The 17591-nt window shown below is 44.4% G+C and overlaps 1 protein-coding gene across 2 annotated transcripts in view; it reads right to left on the bottom strand.

The window, feature by feature from the left end:
* Window positions 1-17591, bottom strand: part of LOC138966757 (intraflagellar transport protein 172 homolog) — a 60165-nt gene that overhangs the window by 15752 nt on the left and 26822 nt on the right. The window contains exons 33-39 of one of the 2 annotated variants that reach the window (XM_070339088.1): window positions 16953-17133; window positions 16027-16139; window positions 13628-13645; window positions 10284-10419; window positions 9475-9573; window positions 8388-8497; window positions 7906-7969 (exon numbers count right to left, since the gene is read on the bottom strand). In XM_070339088.1, the coding sequence (XP_070195189.1) occupies window positions 7906-7969; window positions 8388-8497; window positions 9475-9573; window positions 10284-10419; window positions 13628-13645; window positions 16027-16139; window positions 16953-17133 (721 nt within the window). The remainder of the gene's footprint in view (window positions 1-7905; window positions 7970-8387; window positions 8498-9474; window positions 9574-10283; window positions 10420-13627; window positions 13646-16026; window positions 16140-16952; window positions 17134-17591) is intronic. The other variant, XM_070339089.1, reaches the window with a different exon arrangement.

The raw sequence follows: 17591 nt of genomic DNA on the forward strand, positions 1-17591 counted from the left end.
GCTCTCTTTTTCCAGAGTTTCGCAGTTTGGGAGGGAAGAGTGCAGCTTCACACGCCGTCTCCAGCGTTGTACTTCCGCCGGCGGCGGGTGACGGCCACTCTTTGGCTTCCTGTCGGCCACGGCTCCCGGCCGCGGGCCTTCAGCTGCGTCTGCTGCCCCTTTGGGGGGCATGGACGGTAAGTCGAACTGCTCCACTGGCTCTCGTGAAGCCACCGGACGCTCTCTTTTGAGCAACAGTTCTTGGTCGCAGGCTCACTACCTGCAAACTTCCTGCCCGTCAGGATATGCTGCTCGTCTTAGTTCCGATCGTATAGCGAGAGGGCTATGACTGAGCAATGGCGGCTTCCGCTTGCGGGAGTCGCGTTTCCGGGTTTACCCGGAGGCGAAGGTCAATCTGGCACACCCACGAAGGTCCCTGCTGGTGTCGACTGCAAACTTCCTGCTAGTCAGGATATGCTGCTCTTTCTAGGCCTGATCGCACAGCGTGTACGGCCGTGACTGAGCAATGGCGGCTTCCGCTTGCGGTAGTCGCGTTTCCGGGTTTACCCGGAGGCGAAGGTCAATCTGGCACACCCACGAAGGTCCCTGCTGGTGTCGACTGCAAAACTTCCTGCTAGTCAGGATATGCTGCTCTTTCTAGGCCTGATCGCACAGCGTGTACGGCCGTGACTGAGCAAGGGCGGCTTCCGCTTGCGGGAGTCGCGTTTCCGGGTTTTCCCGGAAGCGAAGGTCAATCTGGCACACCCACGAAGGTCCCTGCTGGTGTCGACTGTGGACTGGCCTTCGGGCAACCGGGCTTCCGGCCCCAGTCCTCGCAGCAGACGCTGCCGCTGTATGCGGCTTCGTCCGTTGCTTAATCTTCTGCTCTTTCTAAGCCTGTTTGCATTGCGTGCACGGCTGTGAATAGGCAAGGGCGGCTTCCCTTTTCGGGAGTCGCGCTTCCGGGTTTTCCCGAAAACGAAGGTCCTCCATCCCGTGCACTCACAGAGGTCATGGCTGGGGTTGACCGTTGACTGGCCTTGGGCGTTCTGGCCTCGGCCTTAGTCATCGCAACAGGCGGTTCCGTTTATGCGGCTTCGTCCGTTGCTTTTCCGGCTCAGCCCGGAGTTGCCGTTCCTCCCCCTGCTGCGCCTATACGGAGGTCAGTGAGTGAGGAACAGGATACGTCCTACGGACATCCGGACAGTCGTCATTCCGGTTTACCGGGAGCATAGGTCCTCCTTTGCGATTACACTGTGTGTCTCTACTGGAGTTGACCGCGGACTAGCCTACGGGCGTTCGGTCTTCTGTCCTCAGTCCACGCAACATTTGCTTCCGCATTGTGCGGTTTTGTCTGTTGCGTTTCCGGCTTTGTCCGGATGCATCGTTCTCCTTCCTATCACTGTTAGCGAAGTGAGGAACGTCGGCTGGCCTATGGGCATGCAGGCTTTCAGCCTCGGCCGGGACGGTAGTCACTTCACTGGTCGGGTGTTGCGTCTACTGTCTATTCAGTTCTGGTGGCTTCGGATGTTACCTCCTCTTTGTCTTACCCTCTTATGGGAGGGGTGAGACAGGACGGTTTCCGGTTGAACGGGTTTCCGGTTTTCCGGTTATCCTGTTCAGTAGCTTTCCACTTGCAACTGTGACTTTGGTCAGTGTCAGGTCTCTGGGCTATTCTGTTATACAGCCTTTAGCCAGAGACCAGACACGTTCTGTCGAATCTCTCGGCTTCTCTCGAGGCCTCGATGGAGATTACTTCCAGATTTTTTATGGAGGGACATTGGCTTCCTCTTTGGTTGCATTCAGCGATGTCGGACTTCCGTTCCGCGAAGGAGGAGTTTTTCCTACTTCCGGTTTGATAGTCACCTTCAATGTGGGTACCATCTTCCGCAGGTTTTGGCTGGCCATCTCCTACCGGAAGTGGTATCCACGGGTTCCGGTTCTGCTGCTCGGTTTTCACGGGTCAGTTCCGGAACACGCGCAGCCTCGGCTGTCTTCGGCTACTCAGGCTTCGTCTTTTGTTTCTTCCTGTCATAGGAAGTTCTCTTGGCTGAAGCTGGGTCGGATTTTGCTGGCGTCTTGCTCTTCCGCATACACCTTAATGGGAACGCAGGAACTTAGAGGAATTTGGACGTCAGTTTTTGGAATTTGCCTCTTTTTCGGAGATGATCGTCAGAGCGCTCTCGCGCTCTTTCCTGGAGTCACTAAACATTTCACGCTTAGTGTGTGTCAGGACACTGATGGCATCTCCACTCGTTCGGCCTGGCTAAGGCGAACGAGGAACAAAGAGGCTGTCCTCCCTTCACCTCGCTTTACAGTCGGGTGTAGGGAGGACTTGTTTCTCTCGCATGCTCAGGTCTCTGAGCAGGCTAGGAGGGACATCTGGGCTTTGATCGGAGTAGAGGGGTCTGCTTTTTGAACTTCGGTGTTTTTACCAGAAAGCAAAGTAGATCCCGTGGGTTAGAGATCAGCGGATCTCTGACTTCTCTCTACAAGGGTTAAAGCAGAGCTAGCCTCCTCACGGGAAGCAGGCTCGGGCCTCGGGATGTTTTCAGCAGGCGGCCAATGGGCAGTCTCTGTCTGATTCTCGAGAATTAGATCACCTTTGGGCAGGGAGAAGGGCAGCCCTAGGCTAGCCTCTCTCCCCAAGGAAGTGCCCCCGGTCTCACCCCCCCCCCCCCTCCGCCCTCCACTTTGGTGATGGCGGGGCGGGTCTTCTCCTTGCAAGTTTTCATTGGATGGTCTCTGTACACAGCCAATAGTTTGTGGGAGTGGTGAGGTCGGGGGACTCCCATTGATCTAATGAGTGCATATTTATTTATGCGTCAGCCGATCCTTTCACGGTGTCTAGGCCCATCAGCTCGAGCACCCGCTGAGGTCTCTTCTGGTCGGTGCTAGCGCTGTCCTTCGGTTTTTACAGCTTCAGTCCTCAGTTGTGTAACAGCAGTTCAGCCACGGGCTGCTGCAGTGGCACTTCCGGTTTACCGGAGAGGTTGTTTCTTTCACAGACGCTTCTAGGTACGTCTGAGTTTCGGAACAGCGGCTGACCTTAGGGCATCCAGGGTTTTTTAGCCTCGGCTGGTGCAACAGCCATTCCACCTGTGGGCGGGATGGTTGTTGTTTTCCCTGTTCTTGTGGCTTCGGACTTCGACTTTCTTTCCTTTATTTCATCTTAGGCAGGAGATGAGATAGGACGATTGCCGTTTGAGTGGGGCTCCCGTTTTCGGGCTTCCCCGTTCTTCTCAGTTTGCCACAAGCTGCTGGACTTGGTCCTGGGCGTCTTTCGCAGAGTCTGACTCCGTCTTTCTCTAGCGATCAGACGTGTTCTGGTGTTTCGTCCAAACTTAAGTTGCGCTTGAGTTGGCCTCGGAAGTAACATTCAGATTTTCCTGAGGGGACATTGTCTTTGGCAATGCATGTTGGAGGAGTCATTCTTTGTGGCTTATCTCCTCTCTCAGGTTTTTGGCTACGAAGTTTACTTGGGGTTGTTGAATTTCTTTCATTTACCTTCAAGCAGACTGTTCTGTAACACTCTGGCTTTTAGTCATTTTGTTTTGGGTCACCGGTCACTTCAGCAGCAGTCGTCCGCGACAGCTGCTTCCAGTTTCGGCCGGAAGTAAGAGGTTCACTGGCTAGTGCACAGGCTACTGTCACGTCCGGTTCGAGCTTCGACTTACGTCAGCAGTCGTCCGCGACAGCTGCTTCCAGTTTCGGCCGGAAGTAAGAGGTTCACTGGCTAGTGCACAGGCTACTGTCACGTCCGGTTCGAGCTTCGACTTACGTCAGCAGTCGTCCGCGACAGCTGCTTCCAGCTTCGGCCGGAAGTAAGAGGTTCACCAGCTAGTGCACAGGCTACTGTCACGTCCGGTTCGAGCTTCGACTTACGTCAGCAGTCGTCCGCGACAGCTGCTTCCAGCTTCGGCCGGAAGTAAGAGGTTCACCAGCTAGTGCACAGGCTACTGTCACGCCCGGTTCGAGCTTCGACTTACGTCAGCAGTCGTCCGCGACAGCTGCTTCCAGTTTCGGCCGGAAGTAAGAGGTTCACCGACTTGGGCTTCACGCCATTCCTAAGTTTGATTACTTCGGCGTGATCGTCTTATGGTCGCCGCGAGGTTTGTCCCTCACCTCACTGATCGGACTACCTTATGCATAGATCGTTTTTTCGGTGCATGTGCATTTCCTTCCATCCGAAAGGGGGGGGGGGGGGGGGCAGCTTGTCTTTCCCTCTCTACTCGGCTCGGCTTAATCCAAGGCTGGGTTCTCTTTCTGGGTCGCTTGGTCCAGGAGATTTGAAGAAGTGCTGGGCACACATTTCTGGCTCTCTGATGTTGTCTTTCGCAACTTTTGCCTGAGAGACATCACGACTGTCAATCAGGATGGTTCTCAGGTCCTTTTCTGCTTTTGGCAGTGGGCCAGTTCCTGGCAAGGGTTAGAGTGAGTTAGTTTTTCTTTCTCACTGGGCCCTTTTCCTGACCTTTTGGCAGCAGGCCAGGGTTTTGGCAAGGTTTTTAGAGTGAGTTGGATTTTTCTTTCCCACCGCCTTGTTGAAGCTATCTGCTTTTATGTGATTCGGAGTAAGAATATGTAATTTAATCGAAAATTTTTAAGTAAATTTTCATTTCATTAATATACTTACCCGAATCACATAGTGTATGCCCTCCCGCCAACCCCGCATATGATTTTTAGTCTATTAAGTCGTATGAAGCATGTGGTGTTTACAGGGGGAAGTGACGTCACATAACCCTAGATGGGAGGTAACTCCCTGGGTAGATGGTCACTACCTTGCCTGTTTACACTTTTTGTGTTGGGTTGCTCCCCTTTAAAATTGTTTAAGACGGGTAGCCTTTTCAGACCTTTTGCATGTAAGACTGCGTCAATGCTTTTATGTGATTCGGGTAAGTATATTAATGAAATGAAAATTTACTTAAAAATTTTCGATTCCCTGAACGCTCAGATCAGTTTTTGTAACGCTGACTTTTGGAAGTTCTCAGAGCCCTTAATTCTCAAAACATCTTGGTCATATGGGCTAGATAAACTCCATAAATTTTAGTCAATGCAGATCTGGCAGCTAGACCATTTGCTGAAAATATTACTGATGGTACGCATGATAAGGGATGTGAAGTGCGCCCTGAGATGCACTTTTTTTTAGCGTTAGTGCATCACGGAACCCCCTCTATGAATTTCTCGTAAATGTTTTCGGCACAGTTTGGGGAGCCCTGAACAGATTTTGTGGTTTAATAACATAACATGGCTTCCATAAAAACTTTTCACAACTACAGTGGAGTCCGGGTACAACGAATCTCAGGGGAGATACATTTTAGTTCGTTATATCAGTAATTCGCTGTAGAGTTTTCAACCCTAAATGGCCTCAAGACAAGTTTTCCCACTCACCTTCAAATGATCGTCCCATCGATCTTTCCTTGGAGAGTACACTCTCTGCATGTTTTCAACAGCTTCATAATATAATCCATAGAGAGGCATAGTTCAAATGTTCACTTTACTGTCACAATTTTAGAAGTAAAATTTAAAAAGTCGTGTAAAAGCATGTACATGTACAATCTCCGTGTCCGTCAAAAAAGACACTGCACACACTGACACTGACACTGCCGCGACACACGTACTAAGGCTTGAAAAAGTCCAGAATGTTTGTCTGACGCTGCTCAGAACTGGCACACTTCTCCACTGTACAATCCAATTTGGAGAGCAAATCCAACTCACAGACATCGCTGCACTTTGCCTGCAAGTAGCGACGTAGGATATTGGCAGCAACACGTGCTTCAGTGGCAGTTGGTGTTGGAAGCGGTTCTGGGTCATCGTCTTCACCGCTGTCACTGGCTGTTCCATCTTGCGATGCTTCCCCCTGCACACTGTGTACAATGTCTCTGATGCTCGCGATTTCTGTTGTGGACACTGCTTCATCCATGTTGACATACTCGCTGAAGGGCACTTCCACATTCAGTTCGTCGTATCGCGCTGGTGCAGTACAAGTGTCACTTTGGATTGATGGTTGGGGTTGACTGACACTCTCTGCGTCCATGGCAACGAACCCTGCGTGTCGGAAACAGTTCGAAATTGTGTCCTCCGACACACTGCGCCAAGCTGATCGAGCGATGTGCATAGCGTCAAGAACGTTCAGATGGAAGGAGCCAGGCTCTTTCTGTAGTTCAAGATGCAGGAGATATTTGTGAATGACAATCTGTCTGTAGTTGCATTTGAAGTTGCGAATAATTCCCTGGTCACAAGGCTGGAGAACAGAAGTGGTGTTGGGGGGGAGGAGAATAACTTTCACTGACGACAGGCCTTGAATCTTTCCATGAGCTGGGCAGTTGTCGATCAGAAGCGCCACTTTCCGTTTTTCTAAAGTCATCCTGGCATCCAATTTTCTCACCCACCCCTCAAACAGCACTGACGTCATCCAGGCTTTTCGGTTGCTTGCATACTGGCATGGTAGAGTGCCGATACCACTGAAACACCTAGGTTTCGCAAATTTGCCAATGACGAAGAGCGGTATCCGATCAGTGCCACTCATGTTGGCACACATCATCACAGTCAGACGCTCCTTGGACTGCTTTCCTCCAGCGCAAGTTTCACCCTTCATGGCAAGAGTCTTGTTCGGCAAGCAGCGGTAGAATAATCCAGTTTCGTCAGCATTGTAGATGTCATTTGGATGATACCGAGACAGAATGTCAGGCAACTGTGTTGTCTTCCACTCGTCAGTCATTTCAGATGACACACTAGCACTCTCACCCACGATCGACTTGTACACAATCCCTTTGCGTTTCTTGAAACGATCAAGCCAACCATTCGATGCAACAAAGTTGTCAATGCCAAGTTCTGTGGCGAACTGTTGTGCTTGCATAAGGAGGATTGGTCCCGAAATCGGGGCATTCATTGCTCGTGTCTGTTTGAACCATGCTAGCACTGCGTCGTCCAGTTGAGTGTGTTTTTCAGTTGGTCCGGATCTCATGCGTTTGCGCGCAGGTAAAAAGTTTGAATCTTCAATCTTTTCTCTTTGTTTGAGTATGGTTGACAAAGTGGACTTTGGTATCGCATATTTTTCTGCGATCTCACATTTCTTCAACACATTTTCATCTACGTCAGCGAGAATTAGTCTCTTTTTTTCCAGGGAACAAGATTCGCGTTTTCTCTTCAACATCTTGAACGTGGAGTGAAGTCGATCAGCTCTGATCAGAAAACCGTATCAACTGAGCGTAACTCACATTCAAAGCAATCACATGATCACTCTGCTAAACTCCCGATGTGTACTGCTATTTTTTAGAGCACAGTCATAGCTTAGCAGCTGATTGGAATAGTGAAAACACAGCGGCGGTGGCTGTTCCGTGCACCTCCCGCTGTTTGTTCAGAGTTCGCTCATCACGCGATGTGCACTTGTGTTTGTGTATCTTTGTGTATTTTTGTCTTTGGAGACAATTATTGACATCAGTTCGTTGTAGCCTTGTGACTTTTAGAGACAAAACGGCTCTGGGGCGATGAAAACGTGTTTGTTAAAAGAGGGGTTCGTTATGCAAATGAGTTCAAAAGGTTCGATGTAGCCGGAAAGTAACAAGTAAGAAATAGAAGGCTGTCTGCCAGGAAATCAATGGCAGTTCGTTAAAAGCGGGATTTCTTTATAACCGGGTTCGTTATAGCTGGACTCCACTGTACCTGCTCTGGTTATTCAGACGTGTCTGCTTATGCATGCATACACACTTGAATAGCATATCATTTCATGATGTTACTAGGTCATCAAAAATGCCCACTACTGAGCGCTTTCTAAAGACCTATTGCTTTACCATATTTGCAGTGGCAGTTGTTCAAATATAAACTAAAAAGACAAGCAAGGACAGTATATTTTAAATAGTAGGCATAAAAATTATGATGTAAAAACTTATTCAAAACAACTGCAGATACATTAATTGTACTCACATCTTCCGCTTTGCCCTGGTTCTTGCAGAAATCCTTGTAACGATCATCAACATACGGCTCGTACCTACAATAGAAAATGTACTTTGATGCTGCTGTTCCTTGACAATTGGTCTGCCATTCACGACAGATATCATATATGAAGCTAAGGCATTTCCACATTTGGAAAGCAGTGTTTGGAAAACCCTGAGTATATGCAGATCGTTCTCACACCTTTATAACAAGTCTTAATCCTGACAATACTGGTGCAAATGACAAGCAAATGGAGAAATCCAAGCAACAACAAAAAATAAAAAATGTGCAACAGTCAAAACCAAAACTGTAAGCAGTAATGCACACTTGGATATAACATTATCTCAGGTCATCACATTTTCAATGTATTGATTTAACCCTGTCCTCTGAGGCCTTTTCTTTTCAGATTGTACGTTTTTCGTTTGGCCTGTATATGTTTTTTGTCATAAATCTCTCTCTTCTATTGTACATACTTGGGCTCGAGCTCCTTGGCGACTTTCTTGGCCTTGTTCCAGTCTCCAGCGGCGATGAACATATCAATGGCTTCCTTCACCATGTCCAGACTCAGGTACAGCTCTGCTGCCTGCAGTGCAAAACAAAGATGAAAAAAAAAGAACTTCAATTCAATTCAATTTAATTGATGAAAATGAGACTGTGAAGTACATGTACTTGACACAGCAAAGAAGGGCGGGGATGTAGCTCAGTCGGTAGCGCGCTGGATTTGTATCCAGTTGGCCGCTGTCAGCGTGAGTTCGTCCCCACGTTCGGCGAGAGATTTATTTCTCAGAGTCAACTTTGTGTGCAGACTCTCCTCGGTGTCCGAACACCCCCGTGTGTACACGCAAGCACAAGACCAAGTGCGCACAAAAAAATCCTGTAATCCATGTCAGAGTTCGGTGGGTTATAGAAACACGAAAATACCCAGCATGCTTCCTCCGAAAGCGGCGTATGGCTGCCTAAATGGCGGGGTAAAAACGGTCATACACGTAAAAGCCGTGGGAGTTTCAGCCCATGAACGAACAAACAAACAAACACAGCAAAGAAAAAATTTCTCAATCAGATTTGTCTGACTACACGAAGGGCTTGAAACCACAAGAAATTGCCATGTTGAAGGTATTTTCCAGCACCATAGTATAGTCATCATGTATGCTTTCCCATATTTATTTCCTTGAAAATTTTACAGTAAAATTGATTCTCAATGTTTGAGTTAGTCCTTTAACTTATCAGCAATCAATGTGGCATCCTGAAGAAATTCAGTATCGCATGACACTAAAAGCTATACAAATCATCTAAACAACTTAAAACTATGCATGCTGAGTTCTATTTGAGCAGCATTCACAGGTACAGTTACAAATACTTCAATACCCTTAAAAAAACAAAAAACAAACTCAAACCAATGTACAGTAAAACCCATCTAATCTGGACCACAGAGGCCTTTCTGCTGTAACTGGCCCTTTGATTTCGCACAAGATCCTCCCTATGACCAAACAATCTGGGCTGAACCTTACAGTGTCCCCACATGATAAATCTCACAGCACCATTCAAGTCCCGAATACTCACCGAGCCATGTCTGTGGATCTCAGCCAGTCGCGGTCCAACAATCTCCACCACCACTTGAGCTTTCTGCTGTTCCAGGAACTTGATGGCCAAGTCACCTGCCTGCAATCACATTCAATGTCCATATTTCATTTTCATTTTCATTACTTTATTGTCCCATTGCTTGGAAATTCAGGTCGCTTCCTGGACCCAGTGGAAAGCTAGCAGCAACAGAGTCGCGCTAGCCAGGTGTATAAGTGTTTAGGTGTGATCCGACACCTGCACTTATTATGGCAGAATGACCGAGGTCTTTTACGTGCCACAGTGGTGACACGGATGTGGAACATGGATACAGCATATAAAGTTAACCCGTGTCCGTCCCGGCCCAGATTCGAACCTGCAACCCAATAATGTTGTGAGGAATCTGACCATCTTAATGATTGAACAAGTTACACTGAGAATTACATACTTATGCATAGATTAGCAGGTGTGGTAGGAGTTTTAGGACAGTGCCTGAAATGTGTTGGAGTCGCAGTTAAAGTGGAATTATTGTAACTCTTCTGGTTCAGAACAGGAATTTTCTTTCAGCACAGTGCCTGCCAGGTGGCTTATCAAATACATGTTCCCCTGAATTTCAGCTTCAGACACACACACACACACACACACACACACACACACACACACACACACACACACACACACACACACACACACACCCAAACACAGAAAATATTGTCCTTCTTTCTTTCCTAAAAACACACCAACTAAATATAAACCCCCCTTCATCCAATGTATACATTAAAGCACATATTACCAGGCCTAAAGCTCAATACCTTCATCCAGCATTTCTCCATGACATTCTGGTCAGAGATGACAGCAGGAGTGATCTTCATGTAGCACTCGACAGCGCGTGCATACTCCCCTGAAGACTCCCATTCACGCGCCTGTGTCACCATACCTTCTGCACCTCTGTTACAAACACAGGCACATGAAAACAATTAAATCTTTTTCGCTGTTGACAAACACACTGCAAGTAGTCTGACACATGCAACCACTGTTGTCTTTCATCTACCACTGGCAAGAATTTAAGGAGAGTGCAGTTGAAATTCTCCATGATTCTAGGAAAGTAAAATGTGGTAAGACTTCTCTCGACATGTGGGCCATTCACTCTTAGATATGACTATAAGGAACATGCAGAGTGAATTTAATGCATTGAAAAATAATGTCAGAATAAAAAGAAAAAGAACACAGATAAGGAAGAAGAAAGAGAAGGAGAAAAGGCATCAGAGAATATGAGACAGCGTCGAGTAAGAGAGGGGAAACAACAGGTGTAAAACAGACAAATAAAAATCGCTTTTGAATCCAGCTGAAGACAACAGCAATCAACCAACTTAAATTAAGACACTTAAATCATACACTACTTAATTAATATAGATGTCACCATAATCAACTATATGTAAGTAAAATGCTTTATATTCCTATGTAACTGAATACTTGCATACTGACATAAACACACAAACTTATTTTGTTTCTCGTTTGCAATTGCACGCACTGTAAGTGTCTGCAGGGCTCATGACCTTTCATCACCGTCTTTCTTACATATAGTGTTCAAATGTCTGATAAAGACAGAATTGTTTGCTCAAATATCTCCAGTACTTAATCGAAAGATGCTATTTTTCATATTGAGTAATGATGTCATTAGAAAAGTCTTCAAGACAAACAAATTATTAGAATAAAGAATACATGAAAGATAGTAGAAAATAAGCCAACTATCAATTTGCATCATAAAGTCAGTAAATATTTATGTCTCAGGCTTAACAGTTGCCTTGAACTGCATGACTTAATAATGGACAAAAGAAAAGCAAGGGATTAAATATAATTCATTCAAAGAAAAGGTTTAACACATCTGTACATAAATAACATTAACTTAAGATGATGGAACCAATACATGTGTTGATAAAAAGTGACACTGTAAAGTGTGACTAAAATGCATGGTAAAAGGTGGACCTATACAAGTGTCTATACAAAATCAAAACATTCTGAGGTGACACCCAAGTAATAAATTGACTGTGTACTAGAAAGTACATTTGTGCATGAAGTACTGATGAAGTACTTACTTCTCATCTTTTTCTCTAGGAGTGTGTAGTTGGTAATGAAAAAATAGATATCACTGAGAATCACAGAATTATGATGTTGACAATAGATCTTTCTTCTTCTTTGTTCATGGGCTGAAACTTACGTTCACTCATGTTTTTGCACGAGTGAGATTCAGGCAGCCATACGCCGCTTTCGGGGGAAGCATGCTGGTTATTTTTGTGTTTCTATAACCAACCGAACTCTGACATGGATTACAGGATCTTTTCCTTGCATACTTGGTCTTGTGCTTGCGTGTACACATGAAGGGGGATAAGGCACTAGCAGGTCTGCACATAAGTTGACCTGGGAGATCGGAAAAATGTCCACCCTCAACCCACCAGGCGGCAGAGGCCAGGACTTGAACTCACGACCTTCCGATTAGGAGGCCAATGTCTTATCCACTGGGCCTCTGCGCCCGTCTAATAGATCTTTCATTTGTTAAGACTCTTCCATATGGTCAAATACTCTGTATGATACATGTACATGTATTGCAAACACATTTCCTTATCAAGCATACATACTAGTAAAGATTACAGATTATGAAGCATTCATTATAGCTAGCAATTATCTGTCAGATTGCACGAAATAAACAGCTTAGAAAACCGTTTGACTAAAAGGTCTGGTTATTTAGTCACTCAACACATTGAACTAGCTAATAGCTGCTATTAAAGCTAGAGATGAAAGCACTTCTTAGCAAAGTAAACAAGGGAGAGTAAAGCATAATACTTGGACATGGAATTTGTTCATACATGTACCAAAATGTAAAATATTAAAAGGGTAGAAGAATTGAAAACTGAGATTTTAAGCACTCTGTCATATTACATGTATTAAGACAACATGAGCATCACTGAGACCTAAAACAGTTTCAGGAGGTCTTTTGTGAAATAAAAAGCACATCAGAGAAAATTATATGTGGTTTAAAAAGCATTAGAAAATTTCACTTGGAGGAGTTAATGAATTCATCACAAAACTTCCGTGACAATATGACTTATACAAGATGCAAAGCATCTCATTATCAAAAGTAAAGATTTCACAAGCACCCATTAGCAATATAGACATGAACATGAGCATAGTAGACACAGACAGACTGCAACCCTACACTACAACGATACTACATCTGTTTAGTCTCTGTCTACTGAGGCACAAGAAATCACAAGTTGCGTAAGGCGAAATTACTACATTTAGTCAAGCTGTGGAACTCACAGAATGAAACTGAACGTAGTCCGCCGCTAGTGCAAAAGGCAGTGAAAGTGACGAGCCTGTTTGGCGCGGTAGCGGTTGCGCTGTGCTTCATAGCACGCTTTACTGTACCTGTCTTCGTTTTAACTTTCTGAGCGTGTTTTTAATCCAAACATATCATATCTATATGTTTTTGGAATCAGGAACCGACAAGGAATAAAATGAAATAGTTTTTAAAACGATTTCGGAAATTTAATTTTAATCATAATTTTTATATTTTTAATTTTCAGAGCTTTATTTGATCCAAATATAACATATTTATATGTTTTTGGAATCAGAAAATGATGAAGAATAAGATGAACGTAAATTTGGATCGTTTTATAAAAAAAATATTTTTTTTTACAATTTTCAGATTTTTAATGACCAAAGTCATTAATCAATTTTTAAGCCACCAAACTGAAATGCAATACCGAAGTCCGGCCTTCGTCGAAGATTGCTTGGCCAAAATTTCAATCAATTTGATTGAAAAATGAGGGTGTGATGATGCCGCCTCAACTTTTACAAAAAGCCGGATATGACGTCATCAAAGACATTTATCGAAAAAAAGAAAAAAACATCCGGGGATATCATTCCCAGGAACTCTCATGTCAAATTTCATAAAGATCTGTCCAGTAGTTTAGTCTGAATCGCTCTACACATGCACACACAGACAGACACACACACACACATACACCACGACCCTCGTCTCGATTCCCCCTCTATGTTAAAACATTTAGTCAAAACTTGACTAAATGTAAAAAGTATATGAGGGAATCAAATATATATATATATATATATATATATATATATCAGAAATACTTACGATCCTCCTCCTCCTCCACTGTACAAGTGAGGCGGTCACAATCAGAACACAACATTAATTCTAACAATTTGACAATACAATGCAACATGCTGCTGGGGAAAAAAAGAACTTTCTACCTTTACTTTACCACCAAAAAAGATCACAAAGTTACAACAAATTATCATTAAATTGTCTGCTCGACTTGTCTGATTTTTCTTTTTTCTAGTAAAAATGTGTGATAAAATGACCGCAAGTGGGTAATATTGTGAAACAATATGCACAACAACAACAAACAAACAAAAGTTACTGGGGTACATATCTCGCGAGGAATTCACAGAGCAAGAGACTTCGATATATATACTGAGACAGCCTTTAGAGTGAAAGTTCTGCATCAGGAAACCCTTTTCTTTTATATTTTGAATTTCATCATCATTTTACATCGCTTCGGTATTCATGTTGACTATAGCCTACAAAACGTTCATGTGGCTTTCACCCCATGACTTTCAGATGTTGTAATTCACTGCATGAGTACTCAAGTATGTACTTCATTAGTAACAGCACAGACTGACAGATCACTCCTCAAATGATGGAAGTGAGTAAAATAGAGATTCAGTAAAGGGAAGGATTATTAATGCAAGGATGAAAGAGGAGACAGTAGGTTTGTTTCCCTCAATATAGGACTCATGCAAAAATGCAAAGTTTGAGGAGATGTTTATAAACTAAGACAGTCATATTTCTGTCTGTCAAAATATCATGCACTGATGCACACAGATTTCTATGTCTCATGAATTGGACTTCTTGTCTGTATTAATATGAATCATTGGGGTGTTACAATCATGATGGGCCAGACGAGCTCTTCTCTATTGAAAGAGACTTATCAACTCCCGTCTTTTCTGACGGTATCAATTCAGAAGGTTGTGCTTTCGCCGGTTTCTTGCCGGTTTTCTTCCCGCCAGCAGCACATTCACCACCTCCCGAGTCCGCCATATTCCGAACAAAAACCACACGAAAAAGTTATATTGATTCCTGCGGACGAGCAAGCGCACCCGTTACAGTATGAAAACAATTTAAAATCCACTGCAAAGATTTTCAAATCTTCAATGGACTAGTGCCCAGCCTTAGCACAGCGGACCTTCTGTGGCCCATAGTTCGCCTCAGGCGATAGTAATTGCTGTAATCGAGACAGCTGCTGAAAAAACAAAGAGGCTGCTTCAGCAAATCGTGACTGACTATGTCAGCAAATCGTGACTGACTGTGTCAGCAAACGTGTACTTCATTTCCGTAGCCAAAATAATATGTCATCCTACCAAAACAAGTCACAATTCCGACTGACCTTAGGTCACACCTGCAAAAACAATGAACGCGCCGACTGACGCCTAACATTTCCATGTGTTAGCTTCGACGAATAAAATTCATACGCGAAACAACAAGTTCCCGGTTCAAAAAACCAACAAACACCGAAAACTCCAAACTGTTTCCTTACCTTGCAAGTTGACACAATGATAAACAATCAAAATAGTCAATACACTTCAACTAACCTACAACTAAAACTTGTACAGAGAAAGGTTAGAGGAAAAATGAAAGCAAAGCAAGAGAGACAGTGCACCAACACGTCTTCGCAGGACGGAAACCATTCGTTCAGTGACGTATTCCCGCGTTCTATCTCACGTGACCCATTCCTCTCGGAATTGTGGGAGATAAAACCAAAAGTAACAAAAGATAAGTTGTTGTGAGCAAATAAATGTCAATAATGTTTTGCATATAGCATATATGTAAATTTTAAGGGAATATTAAATGTGATTTGCTTATCCCTTCACTCGCAACCCCCCGGGTGTAACCTGGTATAATTTCCACACAAAGGCAGTGAAGTATATACAGAAAAAAATGTGATTTGCACGCAATCATTTCTTGTGTTCAAAAGAAACCAAAACTCCTCCCCCCAACCCCAATCTCTGTTGTGTTAAAAAGCAGAGTAAGAGATCAGCAATCAGTAAGTTAAAAATACACTTGAAGAACATCTTTGTCTTTTCAAAACTCTCCAAAAAACACACCATCCCATTCACAGAGGCAAAAAACCCATACAAATGCACACATTTGCTAAATTCAAATTCAAATCCCATTCCCTGGCAGAAAACAAAATAAAGACACATATTCTCAGAACACAAGCAAATACTGCAAGTATCAGCATCTTCAAGAAAAATTAAACACACACCACAACACTTACAGATAGAAGAGAGTGACAGCCGGTTGCAATCCCCCCCCCCCCCTCCCACCAAACTACACACACACACACACACACACACACAGTTGCCTCCTCGCTAACAAATAGAAGAGAGTGACAGCCGGTTGCCCCGCTCCCCCCCTCCCACCACCACCAAACCACACACACAGACACCACACACAAAGACAAATATACTGACTTTCCAGATTTGTTGCTGGTCATCTCGCGGTCATATTCGTCCTGGAGCTGGGCCAGCTTGTGGGGGAGATATTCCTTGCACACACGCAGCGCGTCTTGCCACATGCCAGAATCCTGAAAACGCACGTTACAATTACAGCTAGCAAATACAAGAAACTGTGAATGTTTTACAATATTTTTCTATGGCAAAATGTAAACGAAAACCAAATTAACAAACTTAAACAAGAAGGCTGCTAATGCTTTAACATGCAACACAATCCCAAACCAAAAACGGTTAAAAAACAAGACTGCGAACATTTCAAAATTCCATGATTCCAGATTAAATGTGTTCTTCGTTGGTTCCAAGGTCGTCCTCTCATCACAGGTACTACTGTACAAAGCAGAAATATGTCCCCTCTCCCAACATAATCATTCGCACTCTCTCCTTTCCGCCTAACCCCGTAGTATTTGATGGCCAGCGCTGGTCGCTGAGCATATGCAGGAGGATTAAGGACTCTGACTCTTGCTCCTCATAATGAGCATGTCGTAATCCCCACCACATGCATAAATGCATGCACCCACACACAAGCACACACACACATGAACACACACATACGATTAACATGCACACTCACCCAGCAGTATTTGATGACCAGTTCAGCCTTGGCGTGCTCTTTCTCTTCAACTGTATAGAAAGCCCTTCCTTATTCCCGCTCCATGCACACACACACACACACACACACACACACAAACACACTGTGCACACAGACACATACACAGACACAGACACACACACACGTGTGTACTAACCCTATAGTATTTGATGGCCAGCTTTGGTTGCTGAGCGCGGAGGAGGAAGGACTCAACCTTGGCGTACTCTTTCTCTTCGACTGTATAGAAAGCCTTTCATTATCCCTGTCACACGCATGCACACAAACACACACTCACCCTGTAGTATTTAATGGCCAGCTCTGGTCGTTGAGCGCGGAGGAGGAAGGACTCAGCCTTGGCGTACTCTTTCTCCTCAAAGGCGTAGCGAGCCTGCCCCACCAGAACGTCAGCCACGGAATCTGCGTCATGACTCTCTGCCACGCGCTGTGCGGAATCCCAGTCCTGGTTGTGCACGTACCTGTGGGGTGACGACAGAGACTGTGATTGCGTGTTTTATAATAATATCACAGGCAGTGTCATGACCTTTACTTTTAGTGATGCAGTATGTTTGGCTGTAGTAGTCTTTGACCAACCTATAGCTTTGAATATGTAGGGAGACAGGTGATACACATCAGACTAGATAAAGAAGCAATTAGACGATTGGACTGGTGTTTAATTAATACTATACATATAACTGGTTGTTGAAGAGTGTCAACCAATAATGAAGTAAAATCAAATCTTTATACATGCATCTTGGCTAAAATGTTCATTTTATACAGGTATAAATAAACAACTGCAAAGACAGACAGAACAAGAAGAGCAAACGCTCGATCGAGTCACTTTCGCAGTTCTGAATATTATATGAGGCATCAGATGGACAGGAAGAAATTGCTATTCACAACACAATGAGTCACGTTCACATAAAATTTGAGCCCG

Source organism: Littorina saxatilis, linkage group LG5 (assembly GCF_037325665.1).
Source record: "Littorina saxatilis isolate snail1 linkage group LG5, US_GU_Lsax_2.0, whole genome shotgun sequence".
Taxonomy (NCBI): Eukaryota; Metazoa; Mollusca; class Gastropoda; order Littorinimorpha; family Littorinidae; genus Littorina; species Littorina saxatilis.